General features: G+C 43.1%; 3 protein-coding genes across 4 annotated transcripts; 1 reads left to right on the top strand and 2 right to left on the bottom strand.

The window, feature by feature from the left end:
* Positions 1–495: 495 nt before the first annotated feature.
* LOC121331087 (sterol carrier protein 2-like) lies at positions 496–14,871 on the bottom strand. Its single transcript, XM_041278250.1, has 16 exons — positions 14,726–14,871; positions 12,838–12,895; positions 12,544–12,615; positions 12,077–12,208; positions 11,615–11,679; positions 11,268–11,394; positions 10,811–10,874; positions 10,643–10,729; positions 9,932–10,082; positions 9,534–9,681; positions 8,621–8,728; positions 6,967–7,120; positions 5,002–5,098; positions 3,762–3,891; positions 2,756–2,835; positions 496–1,352 (listed from the first exon to the last, which is right to left on the bottom strand). Exons 1-16 carry the CDS (start codon positions 14,774–14,776, stop codon positions 1,257–1,259), a joined length of 1,620 nt encoding a protein of 539 aa, XP_041134184.1. The 5' UTR covers positions 14,777–14,871; the 3' UTR covers positions 496–1,256.
* A 154-nt stretch (positions 14,872–15,025) lies between these two features.
* Positions 15,026–17,816, top strand: LOC121331088 (carnitine O-palmitoyltransferase 2, mitochondrial-like). 2 transcript variants are annotated; one of them, XM_041278252.1, is made up of 3 exons: positions 15,026–15,495; positions 16,509–16,668; positions 16,886–17,816. In XM_041278252.1, the coding sequence occupies exons 2-3, from the start codon at positions 16,665–16,667 to the stop codon at positions 17,227–17,229; spliced, it is 348 nt and encodes a 115-aa protein (XP_041134186.1). In that variant the 5' UTR covers positions 15,026–15,495; positions 16,509–16,664; the 3' UTR covers positions 17,230–17,816. The 2 variants fall into 2 exon arrangements, with proteins under 2 accessions (XP_041134186.1, XP_041134185.1); XM_041278251.1 differs by having other exon boundaries at positions 15,026–15,625.
* Positions 17,817–18,536: 720 nt separating this feature from the next.
* Positions 18,537–21,516, bottom strand: czib (CXXC motif containing zinc binding protein). Its single transcript, XM_041277064.1, has 8 exons — positions 21,424–21,516; positions 21,227–21,310; positions 20,657–20,713; positions 20,032–20,113; positions 19,794–19,825; positions 19,320–19,397; positions 19,062–19,127; positions 18,537–18,881 (listed from the first exon to the last, which is right to left on the bottom strand). Exons 1-8 carry the CDS (start codon positions 21,427–21,429, stop codon positions 18,804–18,806), a joined length of 483 nt encoding a protein of 160 aa, XP_041132998.1. The 5' UTR covers positions 21,430–21,516; the 3' UTR covers positions 18,537–18,803.
* Positions 21,517–23,215: the final 1,699 nt, after the last annotated feature.

Genomic DNA, 23,215 nt, shown 5'->3' with positions numbered 1-23,215 from the left:
ATTCCACCCTCTCTAAAGAGGGACACATCAGTGAATCAGCGGAATGAGCCCACTGGGTCTGCAGACTGCTGGTCAGCGGGTGTCTGTGTTATTAATCAGTCCTTTACGGATAGTTCAGGATTGTGTCTACAGTGCAAGCCTCAACAGTACAGCTTACCTGACAGTACCTTTCACTGTCAGCAGATCAGTGACCTGTCAACAGAGGGTTTCATCAGCAGATTAACTGAACATGACCCCCCTCCCTCTAAAAAATAATCTGTCACGCAAATAGGTATCTGATCCCTGCACTTCATTAGCCCCTTTTTAATAACGTGCCTCAAATCCTGCATCCGGGGCTAAATAAATAAATAAATAAAACGAGAAGTGACTGAAAGGAGCCTTCCACAGTGTTCTAGATGCAAGATCTACCCCCCACCCCACCCCACCCCAGCACAGAAAACCATTTCACATAGCACTGCATAGAAATGATTACAAATTACTCACCGAGGCACACTGTTAGCATACTAAGCATCATTTTATTATTTTAATACAGCAGGGTATTCTCATTTATAAAACCTTCTGTCTATATTTGATTGCGCATATTACACGATCATGACGACATTAAAAGGTGGCAAATGACAACCCCTCCTCCCCAGCATTAGCAGAATCTTCACAACTACACAGATTTAATTTAGTACTGTTCTATGCACTGAAATGCCCTTGCGGTATTTGACAGTACCTTAACCCAGATATGCCTATTGTCCTACATATAGGTCACTTGGAATTACAAGGCAGGCATATCTGGGTTGATGAAGGCCTGACAGAAGTCTGAAACATTCCAGTCTGTGCGGTACAGAACAAGATTCATTTAAACCCACAAGCCAGTTTCCTTCTTTTTACAGGAGTAGTGATTAAAAAAAAAGAAATCATGAACAGGTCAGCAGTAGTTCTGAGGCAATCCAAATACACAATTACATAGAACTGTAAAAAGAGGTCTCTAAAAATCAAGAGGCATTCATATTACAAAGTGTGAGTAAGAGTTCTACACTATATTGCTATGGTCTTTCACTGTGTTAGAATCAAGGGAAAAAAACACAGAAATGTGTGAGTCTTCATCTCCTCCAACCCAACAAACCCTAACCCCTCTCCACCCACACCCCTCACTCACATTACAGACACTCGCACGCACGCTCTCACTCAATGAGGACCTGCGCACTGAACTGCAGCGCTGGAGACAGGGGACAGGCAGCAGGGTAGTGAAGGCTGCCCGACTCCCATCACAGCTTAGCTTTGCCCGGCTGCAGCTGTAAGCTCTGAAGTTTCATGGCCATGCCCATGTTGCCAGTGATCTTCAGCTTCCCCTGAAAGAAAGCCTGTGAGAGCAAGAAAGGGGTGTCAGAAAAGCTCAGCAGGGGAGATACATTTTACAAGTCTTCCCAAAATAGAAAAATAAATACAACAGTCATTATATGCACCCAAGGGTTTTGCAGAAATGAGGGACAGCCAAGTCCCTGAAATCACTGGTCCCTTTGTAATTCTGCATACGTTTTCAGAATTTTTATCCCGGAATTGATAGTAACAAAAGATCCAAAACTCATCATCCTGTCTCAATTCCAAGGTTATTTCCTGTGCTATCATGGAGATGGTATGATTGTTATTGGCGAAGCATTTCAAACTCTGCACACTATCAGGCAAGGTTTAAAGGGATAAGGTCACCCAGTTAAACTGGATTTAAAACTGGAGCAATGGCGTCAATGACAACAGCTTGCTGGGAAGCTATAGATGTTTTATGAACTGAAGTTTTCAAGCTTATTCAAAAATTGACAAACACTGGAAAGGTGAAGCAATATTAGCAAATCTGACTCCAGTTTCCACAAACTACACATATAAAATAAATGGTTTCTCCAGTCGGTGAATGCGTGGAGCCTCCTAAAAGCAGATGTAAGCATTAAACACATAATTGATTTTGCAGATGGTACCTAGTCTTCAAAACAATGTTTTCAAGATGTTTTACATGCAAATGTACATTGCAGGCGAAGTCAGACAACAGGCAGAACTGGAACTACAGGGGATGGAAAACACTAGGTGTATGCAGCACACACTCACGTGCACATGGTCCTGCCATGTAATCTGCAATACTTAAAAGCAGAATCTACCATTTATAAACCAGTTCCAAGCACAGTGGGCAAGACAGCAGTGAATCTGATGCTTTGATAGGGGGCGGAGGTCAGGCTCTGGGGTTGGTAGGGTCTTCCATTTACAAATGACAATCTCAATGAACAGCGAGACATTACTGAATGAAATCTTTGCAGTCCTGGTTGCTAATGGTACCCGTGTGCCCCATTAAGAGTGCTTTGGAGGCTTTACCAGTCTTTACATTTTTACAAAAAACCCAATTGTCGGCCCCTATACTAGCAAGCTGCTGCTGGCACCCCACGTGCTCCCAAACAAAACAAAGAATAAAAACAGGAAATATTTTCAGTGTCTGCGGGTTTGCCAGCAGTGTGTTCTGTAGATCCCCCAGGGAAACTGTTTTATGCAGTCTGTGTTTCCTTCCGGCCCCTTACTGAGGACGGACAGGTGTGCAAGAGAGATTCTGGCACAGGAGCGCATGGTGTGGAGCCAAGTGGTCTAGAAAACCCATTGAGAGAGAACAGCTGCTGTGAGTTACAGCATCCTGTGCTAAACTAAAGAACCCTACTTCCAGCAATGAATACATATGGCAGGAGTTGAGCATCAAACCACTGAACACTCTGATCACAGTCTAAAAACTTACAGTCTGAGGGTTCATTTTGCCAGTCATCAAAGCCAGTAAATCAGCATCCGACATTGCAATGGTGCAGTCTGCTTTCGTAGCTGCAAAACAAAACACATGAACACAGCATCATTAAAACACAGAAGCTACACTTAAAACAAACAAATTTAGCGCACCTAAAATAGAGAGAGTGATGAACCTGCATCTGTGCTCACAGAGGCCTTGATAATAAAGAGAGTGACGAACCTGCATCTGTGCTCACAGAGCCCTTGATTATAAAGAGAGTGACGAACCTGTATCTGTGCTCAGTGCCCTTGATTATAAAGACAGTGACGAACCTGCATCTGTGCTCGGAGCCCTTGATTATAAAGAGAGTGACGAACCTGCATCTGTGCTCACAGAGCCCTTGATTATAAAGAGAGTGACGAACCTGCATCTGTGCTCGGAGCCCTTGATTATAAAGAGAGTGACGAACCTCATGCTCGAGCCCTTGATTATAAAGAGAGTGACGAACCTGCATCTGTGCTCACAGAGCCCTTGATTATAAAGAGAGTGACGAACCTGCATCTGTGCTCACAGAGCCCTTGATTATAAAGAGAGTGACGAACCTGCATCTGTGCTCACAGAGCCCTTGATTATAAAGAGAGTGACGAACCTGCATCTGTGCTCACAGAGGCCTTGATTATAAAGAGAGTGACGAACCTGCATCTATGCTCGGAGCCCTTGATTATAAAGAGAGTGACGAACCTGCATCTGTGCTCACAGAGGCCTTGATTATAAAGAGAGTGACGAACCTGCATCTGTGCTCACAGAGGCCTTGATTATAAAGAGAGTGACGAACCTGAATCTGTGCTCACAGAGGCCTTGATTATAAAGAGAGTGACGAACCTGCATCTGTGCTCACAGAGCCCTTGATTATAAAGAGAGTGACGAGCCTGCATCTGTGCTCAGAGCCCTTGACTATAAAGAGAGTGACGAACCTGCATCTGTGCTCACAGAGCCCTTGATTATAAAGAGAGCGACGAACCTGCATCTGTGCTCACAGAGCCCTTGCCATTTTTCACATCCACAATCCATGTCCCCTCCTTGCCCCCAGGGCCGTCTTTCACTTTGAAGGCAAACACTCCTCCGATCTTCTTCACAAACTGATGGCCATCCTGCAAAGGCACGCAGGGAAAGCATAACGCATGGGACTAGCAGCAGCTTACCCTTCCAAAGCAGACACTCTGCATGCATCAACCTCACCCTCAACCAGAGTATCAGGGACCAATGCATCCGACACCTGCAGGCCTCCCATTGCACAGCAGTTTGATCCATTCCTGGTTTTACTCTGAGTTTAACAAGACACACATTAGCTTGTTACCTTCACACTGGGACTGATCAAGCTTGTAGTAAAACACAGAATGGGTGAAACTGCTATGCAATAAGAGTCTTATTTCCATCCCTGTAAAATGACAATAAAAACCCAAGAGGTTCCTAACTTAAGTCTAACATAAAACAAACAGTCACAAAGGGCTGACTAACATAAAATACACATCATTATGTTTTGTTCCTAACAGAGTGGACTGCATCCAATAATAGTACCAAATACTTCTTGCTTGTCACCTTTTTTGCCTCTCAGCATAAGTGAAGCAAACAAAAAATTAAAAAAGAGGTCTGTATTTTAATTCCTAAATATAATCCATGTTCCTCCTTTCTAGTCTCTGCATCTCCCATTTTGTCACGTGATATCGGCTTGCCAATTTTAATTTTTTTTTTTTTTATATCTAGTCACATTCAGCGCAGTTATTTCATAAGCACGAATTTGAGATAGGCACTGTATCCAGAATAACACAGAATTGAAGGTGAGGTTTAATAAATGAATAGATCAGCTTCACACACACGTGGGTTTAGAGCAGGAGTGCCCAATCCTGGTCCTGAAGGGCCGGTGTCCTCCTGGCTTTTGTTCCAACTGTCCCCTAAATTAGTTAATTGGACCAATCAAGCACTTATTAGAAGCTTAATTGGTCCATTAAGCAATTTAGTGCACTGCTGGAACAAAAACCAGGAGGGACACCAGCCCTCCAGCACCAGGATTGGGCACCCCTGGTTTAGAGGGTTAATAAAAGCCAGTTAGACCTCTCAATTATAAACCACTGAATTAATGAAACCTGTATTTCAGTAGTAAAAAAAAAAGAAACAAACAAACAAAAAAAACCCAGCAGACTACAAAACCGCAACTGATTTCACGCAATTCTAAAGCATGAAATTATCGCCTATTGTTTTACCTCTTGCAGCTTCTTCTCAATCTCTTTAAAGACCATGTGCGCTTTAAATTCACTTTGAGGGGCTGCAGCACTGGTGTGCACAGCCTGGACTCGGGACCTGAAACACCAAATACCATCATCATCATCATCACGGTTACTATTATTATTCTCAGTGGCGGCAACAATTTAACTGTAAATGGTTGGCAGAGTTTTAGCACGAGTATTCTCGCTTTTTCTTTCAGTAAGATTGCCAGATGGATATAGTCTTGGGCTGTAGTTCTGTCTGTCTCAACTGCCTGAGCATCATAAGAGTTGGAAAACCAAACAAGACTGAATTAGTGCTCTAAATTCCTGCCGTGCCTTGGAGTCACTTTCACTAATTTGAGTGGACATTGCATGCAATGGGTGGGTCTGGCTTGTGTGTACTTGCACCAGGCACGTGACAGGACAGCTGAGGGGGGCGTGTGAGCTTGGTATTAAAACAGCACCCACGGGACGCTGTGTAGTAGAGTAGCACACAGCACATTATTAAAAAGCTGCTGTTTTTACGCCATGAAGCAATGAAAGGGATAGGGAACATCATGCTTAAAAATGAATGATTCAGAGTTACAGATGTTCTCTTTAATATCAAGAGAACCTTTATCCCAGTTGGCAAATTCGAAAGTCTGGCCTTTGTTTCAGCACAGTGATGATCACAAGCCAAGATCTACTGTTGCATGAGTGGGGGCTTTGTGTGATAGAGCCTGTTTTGAGTTGTTTTAAACAGTGTGGAAGCAATTAACCAAGGCACTGCAGCCCTTCAGAAGGAGGAAGGGAACAATACAAACCCATTCATAGTGTTGCTCACTCCCCAAGAACACGAAGAATAGTATTATTATCTCTTACAGAGACTAGGGTGTGTGAACTATGCCTCAGCTGCAGAGTCACTTACAACAACGTCTCACCCGAAAGACGGAGCACAAGGAGGTTCATTTAAACCTACAGCCTCAGTCTGCGAGCCACTGCTCCACAGCCAAGAAGCTCCAGTGCTGAAAAATATTTTCAACTCAAGACACACTTCTGCTCTTAATAAACTTTAAGTCTTAAATGCAATCCTCAAACTGATCTGACTGTGCTTTCAATTTAAAGTCTTGGCATTGCGCTTTCAAAAATGACATTTTAAATTTACAGCTGACACATGCCATCTCCTCCTGGCAGGAGATCTGCTTTGAGTTCTGCCTGTGCAATGCTCTGGAACTGATAGTCTGCCTTTAACACCAACACTGGGGTTTGCTGGCTTCAACCCTGTTACTGTGCTCTGTATATATATTGGCTTTAATGAAACACACCCAGTTGTGTGCAAGCGCTGGCTGGAATGAAATGAACTTGGTATACTGAGTTCTCTGCGTATTTGCTGACAGTCACAAGTACTGGAGTCATTATTACTACAGTTTAATAGATGAAGGTCAGTTTATTAGAAGCGATATTTCACAAAGCCCACTGGGCTTTTGCAGCAAAACACACTCTTGTGTATAAAACGTGCGCTAGCTCAAAACGACCCTTTCACTACTACAGAAACAACAACATTAACATTTTCAGTGAGACACAGTCTGGGTGTCAGCAGTAGATTTTAGCTCCTGAATAATATTATGCATTGCTTGTGTGTGTTGTCTATTATTTCAGCCACTGGACATTGTGCCTTTACTTTGCATATCCTTATAATATACAGTACAGTACCAAACGCATTTACTGACAGGCTACTTAAAGCAATAACTCTTATGCATGAATCCAACTTAAATTAAAAACGTCTTGTACAGACACGAACTAGTCTGTACTGTAGAGCGTAAACACGATAAAGAACAAGGCGCTAAAGGCGCTATACTAACCTCTTTGCATAATAATAATGCAGTACTGTAAGCTATTTAACGAGTTTGAACACGAGCTTTCGGATTTTGAAACAATAACTGTCGATACCTTATCATAACAACAACCCCCACCCCGGCTCACCTTGCAACCTGAGGGAAGCCCATTCTGTAGAGAGCGACGACGACGGCTCCGCCAAGGCCTATATTATGCTGCAGAGCAACCTTTGCACCAGGAACCTGCCTCTTCCCAGCTTCCCCTCGCAGCTGCCAGCACAGCTCGGCACACTGGGCCAGGCCTGGCCAATCGATCAGAAACACAGAGAGAAAACCGATATACACACGTTTGCGATGCACGTTTTCTTTTTAGACGTGTAATGTTGTACAACGAGACCAGACTGTTAATGTAGTAACTGTGCGCTAGGCTATATGTTTCCACCTTAAACAAAAACAAAAAGTTGACTTGGCAGGTCTTGATTAATACAAGCACAAATTATACAACGTTTTCTTTAGGGAATGCTTAGAGAATGGGAAACACGCGTTTTCCTGTTTCTTCCCGATTTTAAATGCTTGATGCGATTCTGGGATCAATAAGCTTTACTGGCAACCAAACGAGCAAGATGGACCGAATGGCCTCCTCTCGTTTGTAAACTTTCTTATGTTCTTATGCTCTAATGGAGCTGATGAACTCTCACCTTCTTATCCTGCACTTCTGGTGCACGGGAAGGGGGGGTCACAATGTTATAAAATACTGTGCTGTAGCTTGTGGCATGCTATGGAATGTACAAGGCATGAAAACATAACATGATTTTAAATTACCGTTAAACCCCTACAACTGGTTTCTGCTACTGACCATTTCAATATGAATATTTAATTCATTGCAGAGTCACGGTTTTACATAGCTCTTTATGACAGTGAAAAAACAAGACATCCATAGACGAGCTCTATCCAAGATCACCGACGTTTTAGCAAGGGTAAAGACGCCCTCTGCTGGTTATAGATGAACGGGACATTAAAATCTCGTTGTTTCAATGGAGGTTCTGATGGGTTTAAAGGTGAGTGGGGAACCATATGCATGCCAGTGTATAGAGACTAATTCAAGGAACAATGCCAGAAAACCTGAACAAGCAGTCTAAAAGCAAAGTACTGCTGAACAGCCCATTGCCTTAATACAACTCAGCTGTCCACAATATTAGTGGGTGTTTTAGTAACTTAGAACGATTTTTTTTTAATTCATTTAAAAACATTTATCCATATACTTTTTAAAGGACTATTTCACATATGGGAAGTCTGTACAAACAAAAAATGAAAAAAACGAACATGTAAAAATGAAAAAGAGTTTTGAGTTTTTGTGGTTTGAACGAAATCTGAAGGCTGAAATCGTTTGGAGCTTTCAGAAGTGAATGGGTCCCACACACTGGAGCTTCAGAAGTGAATGGGTCCCACAGACTGGAGCTTCAGAAGTGAATGGGTCCCACACACTGGAGCTTCAGAAGTGAATGGGTCCCACACACTGGAGCTTCAGAAGTGAATGGGTCCCACACACTGGAGCTTCAGAAGTGAATGGGTGCCACATGGGTCCCACACTGGAGCTTCAGAAGTGAATGGGTCCCACAGACTGGAGCTTCAGAAGTGAATGGGTCCCACAGACTGGAGCTTCAGAAGTGAATGGGTCCCACAGACTGGAGCTTCAGAAGTGAATGGGTCCCACACACTGGAGCTTCAGAAGTGTGGGTGGGTCCTTTAGAGATTTTATGGAGTGTCTGTGTTAGGGTGCCCATCTGCTTTGGCGTGCTTACCTGTGGCTCCCAGGGGGTGTCCCTTTGAGATGAGTCCTCCGCTAGGGTTCACAACCCACTTCCCCCCGTACGTGTTGTCTCCACAGTCTATCAGCTCCCCAGCTTTCCCTGGGAAACACAATCACATTTTTCTCAAGAACCACAGCAGCTTGAAGAATACATAGGGGTCTATTCAACCTGGAGTAAAACTAAAGAGACCTACTGTAGTCTGGCAGACTGAATTCTTCAACATCACTGATCCTACACTGAGGACTCAGTTATTAAGCTGCTGTTTTTTCATCTTTCTCGTGCCATGCTGTTAGAGATGTTGGTTTTTATAATATTGCCACACCAATAAAACTTTTTTAAAATGATCTAAACCACAGTGGTTAACTACAAAATCTCTCAAAAAAACACCAAAACTCACAAATAAAATGTCCGCTAGCTTGAAATAAAATCTCAGTACCACAAGCCTGAGATTCAAAGTGTCACTGAGCCCAATCGTTTCCATTTCACCATTACATTTCCAGTACTGGGCAAACATTGCTTGTGTGTGTTGTTTACGTACTCTGTTATATAAGACACTGAATTTTGTGCATGTCCTTTTATTGCAAAAATGCAATTTAAAAATGGTATTAATTTGCAAGCTATTTAAACCCATAATCCATATACATTTTATGAAGGTCATCTGGCAGGCAAGTGCAGTTCAGTTACAGTTCTCATTGTTTCTTTAGGGTCTCTTGAATAAAAGCCCAAATTGAGAGATAATATAGAAAATTCTTCTACGAAACACAACACAAATGCTGCTTCATCTCATCTACGTTGCTTTGATAGGCATTTTTTAAAAATCATTAAACAGTTTAAATACAATAAAAGTGTCCCTCAGAACAGCAGGGCATATGAAAGTTCCCTCTACCATCCCCAAGGCACATACCTTCAGCACACAGTCCAAGAGCCTCGTATGTAATCAGCTCGTTGGCAGAGAAGCAGTCATGAAGCTCGATCACGTTGACATCCGTGGGGCACAGACCGGCCTTTTCAAAGCACCGCTGGGCAGCCAGCCGAGTCATATCGAAGCCTACCTGCAGGATTCAAATAGGGAGGGAGGGGTGACTCTGCCACTCCGACTCACCAGTCACTACCCCTCAACCCTGAGCTAACAGATAGCCCTGCCTTTCAGAGTTTCACCTTGAGAAGGGATTTTATTCAAACTTTTTCTTGCCTTTTTATCCTACATTAAATCCCAGGGCCCTGTTTTGAAACCAGTGCAAAAGGAAAGGCAAGTTTTCAGAGAGGAATAAAATAATTTGAACAGCATAATGGAAGTCCCACCATTTTCATGCAGCTGTTTTCCTTGAAGGAACTGGAGAGATCAGTCACCATCTCCTGGGCTAGGATCTCCACAGCCTTCCCTTCCAGGCCGTGCCTCCTCACGAAGTCCTCGCTGGCCAGGACAGCGGCTCCAGCACCGTCTGACGTGGGGCTGCGGGGAGAGAGAAGACAGAGCACTCAATCAGAACAGAGGAAAGCCCAGCCTTGCTGCCACAACACAGGAACAATGGGCAGGCACCCTCACTGCCATGACACAGTGGAACAATGGGCAGGCACCCTCGCTGCCACAACACAGGAACAATGGGCAGACACCCTCGCTGCCACGACTCAGTGGAACAATGGGCAGGCTGGTTGGATGTTACAATCCAGAACAGAAGCAGTACATAGAATGCAGATACAACTGTGGCTACAAGCAGAGAGGACATTTACTTTAGCAGTCAAACAGCTATGTATTTATTTACAGGGTTTCGTTTCCAGCATGTCAACATGTGTTCATTTTGCAGGTTAGCACCTATAATGGCTGCATGAGATTCAATTTACAATCAGTGACGTTCCAAAGACCAAAGCTGATGAACTAAGAAAGTCAGGCTGACTCTCCTAACAACTGAAGAGTGTACTGCCTCTGCTGGTCTTACTGAGGCAGGTTCTTGTTGCAATGGCTCTGCTCTGCCTTCACAAGGCACTGTGATGTAATAATAACAGCCTGCTTACCAGCACTGGAGGAGAGTCAGGAATTCATAGACCTTTCGAGACTTCAGCACCTGATCCAGGCTGTACTGGTCCTGAAACTGGGAGTACCTAGCACACAGAACGGCTCAGTTAGGCTCAGTTTTTCTCCCCCTTTGCAATTGTATTACATGTCATTGCCAAAGTACTTACGGGTTGTTGGTGGAATGCTTGTGGTTCTTCCAGGCTATCTTTGCAAAGTGCTCAGGTTTGGTGCCTGTAATTATGGAAGCACAACACTTCACAATGGAGACATAAGATACGGTTCTAGTCCTCAAACACACCGGGGTTAAATAGGAAAACTAGTCAACAAGAACATTACGTTTTTTAATTTGTGAGTTACACAATTAACTTGTATTTCCATGGCATTTATGGGCATAAAACCCTTCATATAATGTTAAAAGAATTAAACAATGAACATGTTTCCTTGGAAAACACTCCTGACTGGCCATGCTGAACAAACAGAGAGCCAGCGTCGAGGTCCTGGATGAGAGTGCCAGAGTTCATTCACAAAACCTGGCAGAGAAGCCAGTTCAGTCACAAGCTATCTTTGACAATGTTAACTGTTGCCTCACCACCTAGTCTCACTCCACAGTGTGGTGAACCGTACCGTATTTCTCCATGTGCTCCCTGCCGGCGTTCCCGAACATCTGGGGTGCGGCGGGAGCAGCAGCCATCCCGTACCGATTGATCATGACCTCCATGTGCTTGTCCATGGGGTTCGTCCGGTCCATGTACTGCACAGCAGAGAGAGGTTTCAGCTTAATGTCATGTAACTGCAGTATTTCCCCAGCACATTACACAATCATATTGGTACAAAATGGGGTTTCTGTTTATTCTGCTGGGAGAGGAGTGTTAACTTCAGAGAGGTGAGGAGTCATCACTGAGCTCAGTGCCAGCGCTCTCTCAGACACTGTGCTGCTGTGCCTTCAGGAAGTGGTGAAAACGAGCCCGTACCTTGGAGGTGAGAGAGCCTCTCTCCATTTTCTCAAAGCCCAGAGCGAGGGTGCAGTCAGCCAGTCCTGGAAGAAAAAGGGGAAACAGGTTACTGGATTTCTAGTGCACTGTATGTAGCAGATGCACACATTCAAATGACTAGTGTATGACAATCATGCAAATATGGACTTATGCAAAATAACTTGGTATTGAACAGGGCCAGTGTGGTACAGAATATAGAGGGTGTGCCATCATTGTTAACATTGGCTGTCTATTTCTTTCAGGTCTGAAGTGTTTGTAAGCAAAGAGGAGCAAAGTCAGGCAGTACACCCATGTGCCTCTATGCTTTTAATAAGCACTTGTGCCCCATGTATTGAAGCATGAACACCACAGTGCAGAAATGATGAAATTAGACATTTTATGGCTCCAGGCAACCTGGGCACTGACAGTACAGACAGCCAGCCTGGCTGTGTGCCAGCTTACCTCCCTGCACCAGCTGGCGTGCCATGAAGAGCGCGGTCGAGCCAGTGGAGCAGTTGTTGTTGACGTTGATGATGGGAATTCCTGTCAGCCCCAGGCTGTGATAGACTGCCCGCTGTCCACAGGTCGAGTCCCCTGCAGTCAGATTGAACAGCACACGTCACTCACACTGATATACTGTCTACTGCACAACCTGGTGAGGTCAAGATGATACTGATATGGGTTACAAGGGTGAAAACCCTGGTTCTATTACTTTCTCTTCTAAGAAACCACAGACATGCTCTCCAACCTGCTCACTTAACCAACCGACTGCTTCCCCTAATGATTGACATGCTTTGCAGCCAGTCACAGTGGCAGGCCCCTCCCCATTTAAGTGTCTTCCGTTTCTCCAGTAGAACCTTCATGCAAATCTGGCACAAATGAGTCAGGGGGGATTAACCTGAGGAAACAGATAAAACAGATAAGCTTACCATACACGTAGCCCACACAGGCCTGCTCCACTGCAGAATAGGGAATCCCAGCATCAGCTAATGCTTTCTGACCTGAAAGCAGCAAGGCAGGGGCAGAGGAGTTACGGTATTGAAAACTAGCGTGACACTTACTACACTACCGGCCTTCAAAGATACCTTTTCATACACTGCTGTGAGGATAACTTCTTGTTGGATCTAATTGCATTAAAATGATCAGCTTCTTGCACTGTGTGTATAATTGAATAGTTGGTTTAAAACCAAAAACAGAATGAGGTCAGGCTGCAGTACTGTTACCTGCTTCTTTAGCCATATCAGGGTAGTCAAAATCCTCTCGGGCACCGGGTTTCTCAAACTGGAAGAAAAAACAAAAGGACAGAAGAAATTGTGAAATCATAACAGACTGAGGCTTGGTACTGGGCCTGTACACAGTAAAATCTTTATATTATTTTATTAGTTACAGTCAGTGGTGTAGTCCTAAATCTTAAAGTACTGGAACTTTCAATTCAAATCTAGATTTTTCTAAAACATTGTTTTGCGTTTTACTGTTATTACCTGTGCATTACCCTGCTGCCACTGTGCTTTATTACACTTTGCTTTTATCATGGGAAACTTTTACAAGGGTTGAACGCTAGATGAAAACGAGATGAAAACCACAAGTGGCTTGTGAATTTGCTCGCTGAGTCACCCTGCCCCCTGCAGTTCTTTTTTTTTTCCCTTACACTTCAGACAACTGCTGCAGTGTGTGCAAATGGCATTGTGAAATAATGGGCTGATGTTGCACTGTTACCTGTATCTATGTTCTATCTGTGTGGAGACAAAATTCAAGATACCGTGATTCTGACTATTGGAGTTCAGCTCAAAGTCTGTCACGCCAAGAGCAATCCCCAGCACCTCAAAAACCATGACCCATAAACTAGCACCCCCAGAACATTATAGCACTGCAGAACATCAGGCTGTAGATCTACAAACTAGCATCCTCAGCCCATGACAGCACTGCAGAACATCAGTCTGTAGATCTACAAACTAGCATCCTCAGACCATTACAGCACTGCAGAACATCAGGCTGTAGATCCAGAAACATTACAGCACTGCAGAACATCAGGCTGTAGATCTACAAACTAGCACCCTCAGACCATGACAGCACTGCAGAACATCAGTCTGTAGATCTACAAACTAGCATCCTCAGCCCATGACAGCACTGCAGAACATCAGGCTGTAGATCTACAAACTAGCACCCTCAGACCATGACAGCACTGCAGAACATCAGTCTGTAGATCTACAAACTAGCACCCTCAGACCATGACAGCACTGCAGAACATCACTGTAGATCCAGAAACATCTACAGCACTGCAGAACATCAGTCTGTAGATCCAGAAAGTCTATTTCTAATACACTGACTGGGGTAGTCTTTATACTGTGCATTCAAGTAAGTTTGGGGCAACAATAAACTATATATAAAACAGAGCACAATGATAACCATGTTGAATAACACATTCAGTATTACAAGTGCTACTGGTGTAGATGTAGAACGATCACAGATAGTGTATGTGATGCAATATGTTATACAGAAATGATTTGTGCATTTACTCTATTTTTGTAGGTTCACTGATTGTTGTACTTATGAAAGGGCCACATGGCTTTTAATATAAATATTATTCTAAACACATTAAAATAAATAATGTTCCATTCCATCTGTGTTCATTTTACTATGCTATTGAAAATGTTAACATATGTTTATTCTTTTGACGAATTTAATAATATTTAAACTATAAAATAGTAGGATCAAGCATCCAAAATATTGCATTTTACAATGTACAATAAAGTACAGCAAAGTAAAAAGTATTATTATTATTATTATACTCTGTCTAACTATGGAGACCAGACTCCCAAGTTTTGTACTTGGTTTCTTTTCAGCATTGCCAAATGAACTGTGCAATACAGATTTGTGTTGAAATACACGCTGCAGCACGTTATCTGAGCTGCGCCATTGTTTAAATGCACAGCTGACAATGCACAATTGTTATAAACAGTACAAGACCCACAACAAGCAACACTACAGTGCACTGTTACACTGACGTTTCTTGCAGATCTGAACACAGTGCATCGTAACCAGCGACGACTGACACGTCTTTCCAAAACAAGCATAGCGATTATTAAAACTATTCTACATACAATTCTCTACCTTAGTCATGCCCACTCCCACCACAAACACTCTACGACTCGACGGTGACATCTTTGCAGACTGTCTTGCAGCGTAAATCAGCTGTGCTCGAAGAAGGAAAGTCGCGACTGACTGGCACTGCGTTGCTTATAAGAATGCGAAACACCGCAGAGACAAACACTTATCCCTAACAAGCCGTCCAATCTGTGACAAAGTTCATCCCTGGTCTTAAAGGCAAACTACACCCTGTTTGAAAATGTAGAACTGTTGGTTTAACTTATGACCATGTAACATCATGAGCCATGTTTTATTAGATATTTCCTGTCCGTTTTTTTTTTTTTTTTTTTTTTTTTTTTTTATATTGTCAAGTGTCACTGCGGGTGTATTTAATATGGTTAACCCTACATCATTATTGTAACTCTATACGACGGCAGTACGATAACATTGCCTTCTCGTTTTACATTGCGTTTTCAGCGGGCACGACTGTGTGTGACACCGCGACACGGTCTGTGCAAGATCACTGTCAAATGAAAGGGGCGGTCAAACTGAACAAGCACAGGGAACAAGCAAGCACTTGAACTGTAAATAATTAAACCAGGGCTAAAAAAATAATAAAAATAAAAACCACACACGTGTGCGTGTAACTGTATTGTACAATGTATAGCTTCTGAACAACATACAACAACCCAGCTCCCGCCTCGGCTTGTGTTTTGAGCCGGCTGCATTGTTTTCCTGCTTGCTGTTTTAATAGCGGTGAAAGTGTGGGCATGGCTAGCTTGCGAGCTCTACAGGTGAGTACAGTTTTCAGTAAATCGGGAACACTTCCGAACCTCGCCTGTGCGTTTGCAGCGCCTGGTTCGTGCATGCGAAGACAGAGGTACAGCACAAAGTAAAGATGAGACAGCAGATACACTGCACCAGGTGAGAGATTCTGCACTACTTTGTCATTTTTGTTGTTGCTGTTTGTACCGTAGATCAAGCACGTTGCCCCTGGCTATATAGCGACCTTGCATGCACAAGAACCGCACATCACACTAAATGCGGCTCATTTTACAATCATACATATGTATGCTTAGTGCTCAAAACCAACAGTACGACACTGGTTTAATTAAACGGGTGCTTTTGTCCAGTGTACAGACCGTTTAGAAACATCAAGCACACCTGCCTACTTTGGAACACCGTGTATTTACAGAGGCACTCATTCACTGGCAGTCGGCTGCCAAGTTAAAACTGGATTGAAAGGCGTCTGTTGACTCGGTTCAGAGTGCAGTCAGTATGTAGGCGAAAGAGCAACTCTGGAGGGAAGGGGTGGCGATCTGGTCCATGGTGATGCTTCTGGTGTTGCATACAAATACTTCCCTCCTGCAACAGACATATATTTGCAATATATCATTGTGTTTTTATACCACTTCAATGACTGTGTTCAGTTGTGTTTTGTAAATGAACTCATTACATGAATTTATTTTGTGCTGGGATGGAAATATGACACTGCAGTGGGTTCTTATTTCCGTCCCATGAGAAATCAATCTTCATTGTTTTATTTTCTGGGTTATTGTTTAAAACCTGAGAAGTAAAATTATAATAGCGCATATTGGTGGTAATCTCAACAGCAATCCTAAATGATATTAGTTTAACACACTTGTATATTTATACAAGGACCTCCACTGTTTGTTTTCAAACACAATTTCCCTTGTTAAACATACCAAAACAATGAGAAGTTGGCTCTTTTGAACAAACAAACAAACACACACACTATATATATAACGGTGTCAGAGCTTCAGGCGTTGACTTCTTTGTTCGTTAGGTTGCCTGTTCCAATGCTGGAAGAAACGATTAGACGATCCGACCGGCGTCCATCCATACCAAGCAATGCAGCCACGCCTTCGTCCGGGAGCCGGGCACGCACAGCGTGGACGAACTGCGCAAGATATACCACGGGCAGCTGACCTGGGAGGCCGCCATGGGTGAGTGACTTATCTGGACTGTGCGCTCCCCTCGTGAAGGTTCTCTGCATTCAATTCAAAAGCAGTTCAAGCATATTATATGCTCATCTGTGTTTTTAGTTTTTTTTTGATACTTGAGAAATGGACATTTTTTGCACATTTACAATTCATAAACTTGTGCAGCTTTAGTTCTGTTGTCTGATAAACCATCCATCCATCCTTTCTCGTCCCCTCACAGGCCAAGGGTTTGACCGGCACCTCTTTGCAATGCGCTACTTGGCCAACTCCAAGGGTCAGGCCCTGCCAGCTTTTTACCAGGACCCGGCTTACGCAGCCGTCAACCACAACATCCTGTCCACCAGCACGCTGACCAGCCCCGCGGTCAGCCTGGGCGGCTTCGCTCCGGTGGTCCCTGACGGCTTCGGGGTGGGCTACGGCGTGGGCTACGGCGTGCACGACCACTGGATCGGCTGCAGAGTCTCCAGCTACCCGTCCCGCCACGTGCACGAGTTCCTGCAGTGCGTGCGCAAGTCCCTGGAGGACATCTTCACTGTGCTGGAGGGGAAGCCCATCGGCAGCTAGATCCACTGCCTGAGAGCTGTGAACACACGCCGGCACAGGGATGGGAATAAGACTCCTATTGCAGAGCAGTTTCACCCATTCCAGGTTTTACTACCAGCTTGATTAGCCACAGTATGTGTTGGTAACAATCTCAGGTGTGTATTATTAATAAACTCATAGTAAAAACAGGAATGGATTAAACTGCTGTGCAGTCTTATTTCCATCGCTGCTTCATCAGGAGTGCTCTGGTTCTGTGAGGATATAGAAATATATGAGTTCTGTAACGGCAAAGGATTATTAATCAGGCAATAGGTTCAGTGTTCTTTTAAAAAAAAAAAAAAATTCTTCTGAAATAATAATAATACCCACATATTTTCTCAACAGAAAAGGTGTTAGTTGCTGCTATAATTTAACACAAGGTGAGCCTCAACATCAGTGGTACTCATTTGTGGCTCTTTCAGTCCACTGTAGAGATACTGCTAGTTTGCATTGTACTACTTTTGAAGTACAATACACTGTGAGATTAATACACTGAATTGAGTGAAATGAATGTAATTTAACTGTATATGCATTACCTCTTAGCACTTTGAGACTGCCGTGTTTTTAAACTGTGCCTTAATAAACAGAATAAAAATAAATGGATGTTGTCTGTTTGCATTATCCGTGGCTTGAAACAACCCAAGCCTGCCAGACAAGCCTGCCGGTTCTCCCTCAGACTGAATGTATTGCATGCTTAGTTAATGTATAAAGCAGCACACATAGCAACCCAGTCACTGTGATTCAGCGCTGCACAGCAAGCAGGTACTGCCACTAGGGGAAGTGCAGTGTTATTAACTGGGCTAATTTACCATTCCACTAAGAAACGACTGCTTGAATTTGCACTGATTTCCGGTTGCTGTTGAATGAAATTAGGCCAGTAAATGTCTATAAACCCTTAGCTGAGTATCAGTGCTTGTGTGGAGAGCTCAGTGTGCATAATTAAAGGGAGTACTTTGTGCAGCTTACGTTTAACAGGTTTAAATGGGAAGGTTCTTCCCTGCAGAAGAATGTAAATGCACTGGATTCATTTTATGCCTTTTCTCACAATCTCAAATACTCACTTAAAAAGCAATTCTGTGCAGTGCACCCAGACAGCCATGCAGGCGTGCTGGGATGGGAATGATGTAATAAAGAACTGTGGGAGTTTCTGAAGGTTAAAAACAATAGAAATCTCGCTGCAGTTTTTATTGTAACAGACAGAATCTACAGTAAGTAGCCTTCAGGAGGACACAGGGATCCGTTTTTGCAATTTTACACAATATTAAAAAATACCAAGCCACGCTGATGGATTCATTGAGCAAAAATGAAATCTTTTATTTAGGCTGCAGCTTCCACAAGTGTTCTCTCCATGAAATATCTTTGCCCTGGTGAAGCGTCCACCTGAACAGAATACAGGTGAGCAGTTCACCTGTGGTGTAACTGACCCCCCACATGCTGTATTAAGATGGCAGTCTATACAATGAAGGGTCTGATACTGCCTCATATCCCCTCAGTTGTGGGTAACTAAAATATCCAGCTGGTCTGGCGATGCGAAGGCCTGTTAGCGTGAAGACACTTCAGCATTTGATAAACTGGTGAGCGACTTCGTAGATTCCCACTGACTCTTTGGCTTTCTCGTCATAGTCGTTCCAGTCCTGGCAGAACCAAAGAGAAGACACTGAGCTGTGCAGGAGCTTGCGGTAGCACACGTGCTGCTCGGCTTGCGAGGGCTTTTTCATCGGCTTCGCTTCCTATCATGCACATTCAGCAAAGTAAAAAACACTTCACGACTTGTCCTGAATTCAGGATTGAGACGAACTCCAGCCAGTACTTACTCCTTCCTGTAGGTTAATTTCTGTGAATGGTGTTCCTGTCTCGGCTCCCTCTGCAGCAAAGCCAGCCTGAAAGCAAATCACACAACAATAGAACAACATGTAGGTGGAGAGCAGCAATCTGCATGGACTTCACCACTGAAATCTGGTTTAACTCTACAGCATGTACACGAGAAAGCACAATATATGAGATAGGGGTGTAAATAAAGACTCCCATTGCATAGCGGTTTGAGCCATTTCTGGTTTTAAAGATCTTCTTACCTGGGGCTGGAAATCCACAGGCTCCAGCCCCCTGCATTCAAACTGCACGATGGTCTTAAACCTCTCGCTGTCCTCAGCCTAGAGACAGCATGACAGAAAACAAATGAAAAGGATTATTATCCTTGTGGTTCATTTCATTTTTGTATCCAGCTTCCCCGAGCTAGACTGCATTTGCTCCTGAGTGGTAATCTTACTCTCACGTATCCTTACTTGTGTTTGCAAGGTCACTTGGTCTCTGTGGCTAAGTTTGCAATAATACATTTTCTCCCCATGCTTCTAAAGTGGAGCTTGAACTAACTACTCTGTCTGAACAGCACTAACCTGTGCTGCTGGGCTGACTCTTACATTTAAACTAAACAGAACATCATATTTAATAGCCTGCTGAAAAACTAAAGGTTATATGTTGCTAAACTTGAACTGTATAAACAATGCAATGTTTTTTTCACCCCCAATGGGTAACTGAGCATCACTTACATGGTAAGGTTTCATGGTGTCCTTCAGGATATCTGCAGAAACATGACAAATCTATTATGATTGCAATCTACAGCAGTGAGATCACCACACAGCAATACAATGACCTCCAGCGCTGACACAGCAATACAACAGATCAGTCCAGGGGAGGAGACAGGCGGGCGTGATTAGCTGCTGTGTGACCTCATGGGACGCCAGCATGCACAGCGCACAGCAATGATGAGCTCTCCCTCGCACTCACCGATCGAATTCTCTCTGGAGCACAGCTTGCACTTCTGCACCATGCTGGCACTCCCTCTCCCTCCCTTCAAAGGCACGCTGTCCTGCAAGACCAGGGATCTCTTACAGAGCTGTGTGTTAAAGCGTGCTGCCTGTGCATCTGGCCACCGAGAAATGCATTGAGGTGGAGGCACATGTTCTGCACGTTCTAGGGTCAGGTACACAGCACAGCATGCACCATTTATAAACACAAATCCTATTATCCATTTACTAGTACATTAATACCGGGATTAATGATGACACTATATAGTAGTGATTCTCAAACTGGGGGACCAAAAAAAGACAAGCAGATCTACAGTATAAATGCTGGCTACAGAGCACTGCAGCGGGTCACTGCAGACAGCATTGCATTTTGAAACTCCTGTCATATTAATAACACAGTAGTGGGTCTTTTCGCCTTACTATTTGTATATTTCACGGCACTTACTTGATTAGTAAACCCCAGTCTGGCAGGGCTGTTTGTGTGATTGCATTTCATTGCTTGCCTTTTAAGGTTTAACTCTCTGAATCCTAACTAAATGAGTGAAGATCACTGCCACTAATGAGTTTAAAGTTTGCTTTCATCATGAAAGAGCTCCGAGTCCTACCATCAATGTGATGTACTGCCATTTGTCAGAAACCTCGCCACAGTTTCCACACTTCAGCTATAAGAGAAAAAATGTTCAAAACAAATTTAGTATTCCGATCTAAAGTCAGTTTATCGAATACTGTTTCTTTTTCGTTATACAAGTACGACTACATAACAGTAATCAATTGTTAGTCCAAGTTAAGAAAGGCTAGGCAAGACAGTTGTAAGTTGGTGGCAGTGTAAAACCATGCTGATTCACTGTTCTTCATTTCACAGTGAGAACTCGCTAGACAAAACAACAGGACTCCCTTGGAAAACGATACATTGTGTAATGTCCAAGTATGGAAAATCCTGTTTTAAAGGGGTTGCTGTGTTAGGTACCGCACTACGTGGGCCGGTCTATGGTGGTACAGCAGTTTTTAGTTTTGTGAAATGCACTGCATTACAGCAACACAGGGCTGTGTCTGCAGCGATCGTGCTGACCCAGCAAACCGGATTTGGCTGTCGCTGTAAAACAAAACGTGTAGTTATATTTCTGCAATTCACATTCATGTCAGATTAATATAGCCGTCGGTTTGCACACGTTTACCTTCAGGAACCAGCGAAAATCATCCCCAAATGGCCGGACATTTGTGATGTTTTCTAACATAGCTTTGAACTGCAAACCAATTTTCTGTAAGAAAAACAAAAAGGCAACACAAAAGCTGTGTTAATAATAAACACTTTCGAGGTAAAGCGATACTATCAGGGCCGAACGAGACTTCAGCACGCTGTCCAGCTACTTACCACCATCTTGAACTTTCCAGCAGCTGGCAGACGCACGTATCTCGTCCTAAAGCTTTCACGCAAAGAAATCTACGCAATGGCTACGTGAATTATAAAACGAGCCTCGATGCGTACTTTCCGAGTGTAATGTTTGGAGAAGTGCACGGTAGTGAACTCCAGTGAGCATATGGAAAATAAAATCTATATTACCTACGTGGTATCAAGCCACACAATTACAGTAATACCTGACTTCTCATTAAAAACTTATGGAAACCATAATAGATCCAAAAGGAAAAACCTATATGCTAACTACTGGGAGACAGTCAATGGTTTTAGGAAAGGAGATCGTGCCTAACTAACTTGCTTATTGATGATGCACATCGACTGGAAAATTGCAAAGCAAATAATATTTAGATCCACAAAAGCTTTTGGAACAAAAATTGCAAGCTACGATCCACAAAAAGGGAAACAAAACTGAACCAGGTAACTACAGACCAGTAAGCCTGACTTCTATTATATGCAAACTTATATAGTCAACATGGTTTTAGGAAAGGGAGATCGTGCCTAACTATATATATATATATATATATATATATATATATATATATATATATATATATATAGACACACACACAGCGTATCAAAAGAAACTTATCACTTATATTTGGACACAACTCCTATGTGATCGAAAAATGACAAACTCTGTTTTAGAGCAGGTGCAGTGACTTTTTATTGTGCTGATTAACAACTGACATCACGAAGATGCTGCAAAATGATTTGTCGATCTTGGGCAGGTGTTGTGTCACCCAGTTCGTGGCCTGTCGTTAACAGAGTGTCTGGTTATACCTCTCACCAGGTTGGAAATGGCTGGCTGTGAGCCTCCAACATGCCGATTGCACTGCTCTCTTGACAGACGTGACAAACTGCTTTTATTCAAGCTTGCAATTCAACAGCTGAAATCACTCCATATCCAGTGTCCACTCCACTGTCTCACTAATTAGGTGATTAAGTGCATATGCTTCAGTCATAATCAAGGATGAATGATCAAGTGATTTATCAAAAATAAATGTGTTATAATAGTGATACATTTCTTTTGATGCTCTATATGTCTAATATTCATTGCACTTTTAATCAGCTGCAATCACATTTCTGTGTTATGTAGACTTGTCCACAGGGCTTCCCATGCAGCATGGTATGCTTTGGTGGTGACATCCATAGCAGTTTTATAAAATACAGTATGTAGGCTACTATATTACCAGATTCATACAAGGGAATTAATTGTGACCCGCTCATAGACAACCCTGGGGTTAGGAAAACACTGAGGATCTCTGAAGAACTGTGGGACTGGGCAATGCATTTGATAGGTGATACTTTGAAAAAATCAAATGGTAACTATGGTTGTAACCACAATTATGATGTGCACCCTCAAACAAAATCACATTCTACCAGTCTAATGTAAACCTAACCATAAGCATAACTAGCATCGCAAACAATACATTGACCAGCTGTTCTCCAGCAGCAACGCCATCACAGCCCCATTTAAAAACATGTGAACAAGTACAAATACAGGTTAAATAGTAGTCTACACAGTATTTGCCTGTATCCAGGTCATTTGTTCTTAATTTAGCTTTTTGAAACAGTTGAATCGTTCCACAAACGGCTTCTGAAATGTAACTGAAGGCAAGACTTTTGAAAATATTGTCAAATCGTTTCAGAATCTTGTTAATCCAACAGGATGCAGCTGATCTGGAAAACAGTTTACTGTAAATCACAACCTAACTCGTGAAAATATAAAAGCACATGCTAAAATAAC

This window comes from Polyodon spathula, chromosome 18, assembly GCF_017654505.1.
Source record: "Polyodon spathula isolate WHYD16114869_AA chromosome 18, ASM1765450v1, whole genome shotgun sequence".
NCBI lineage: Eukaryota > Metazoa > Chordata > Actinopteri > Acipenseriformes > Polyodontidae > Polyodon > Polyodon spathula.
The sequence above is the reverse complement of the archived record's forward strand: the minus strand, read 5'-3'. Positions and strand labels throughout refer to the sequence as shown.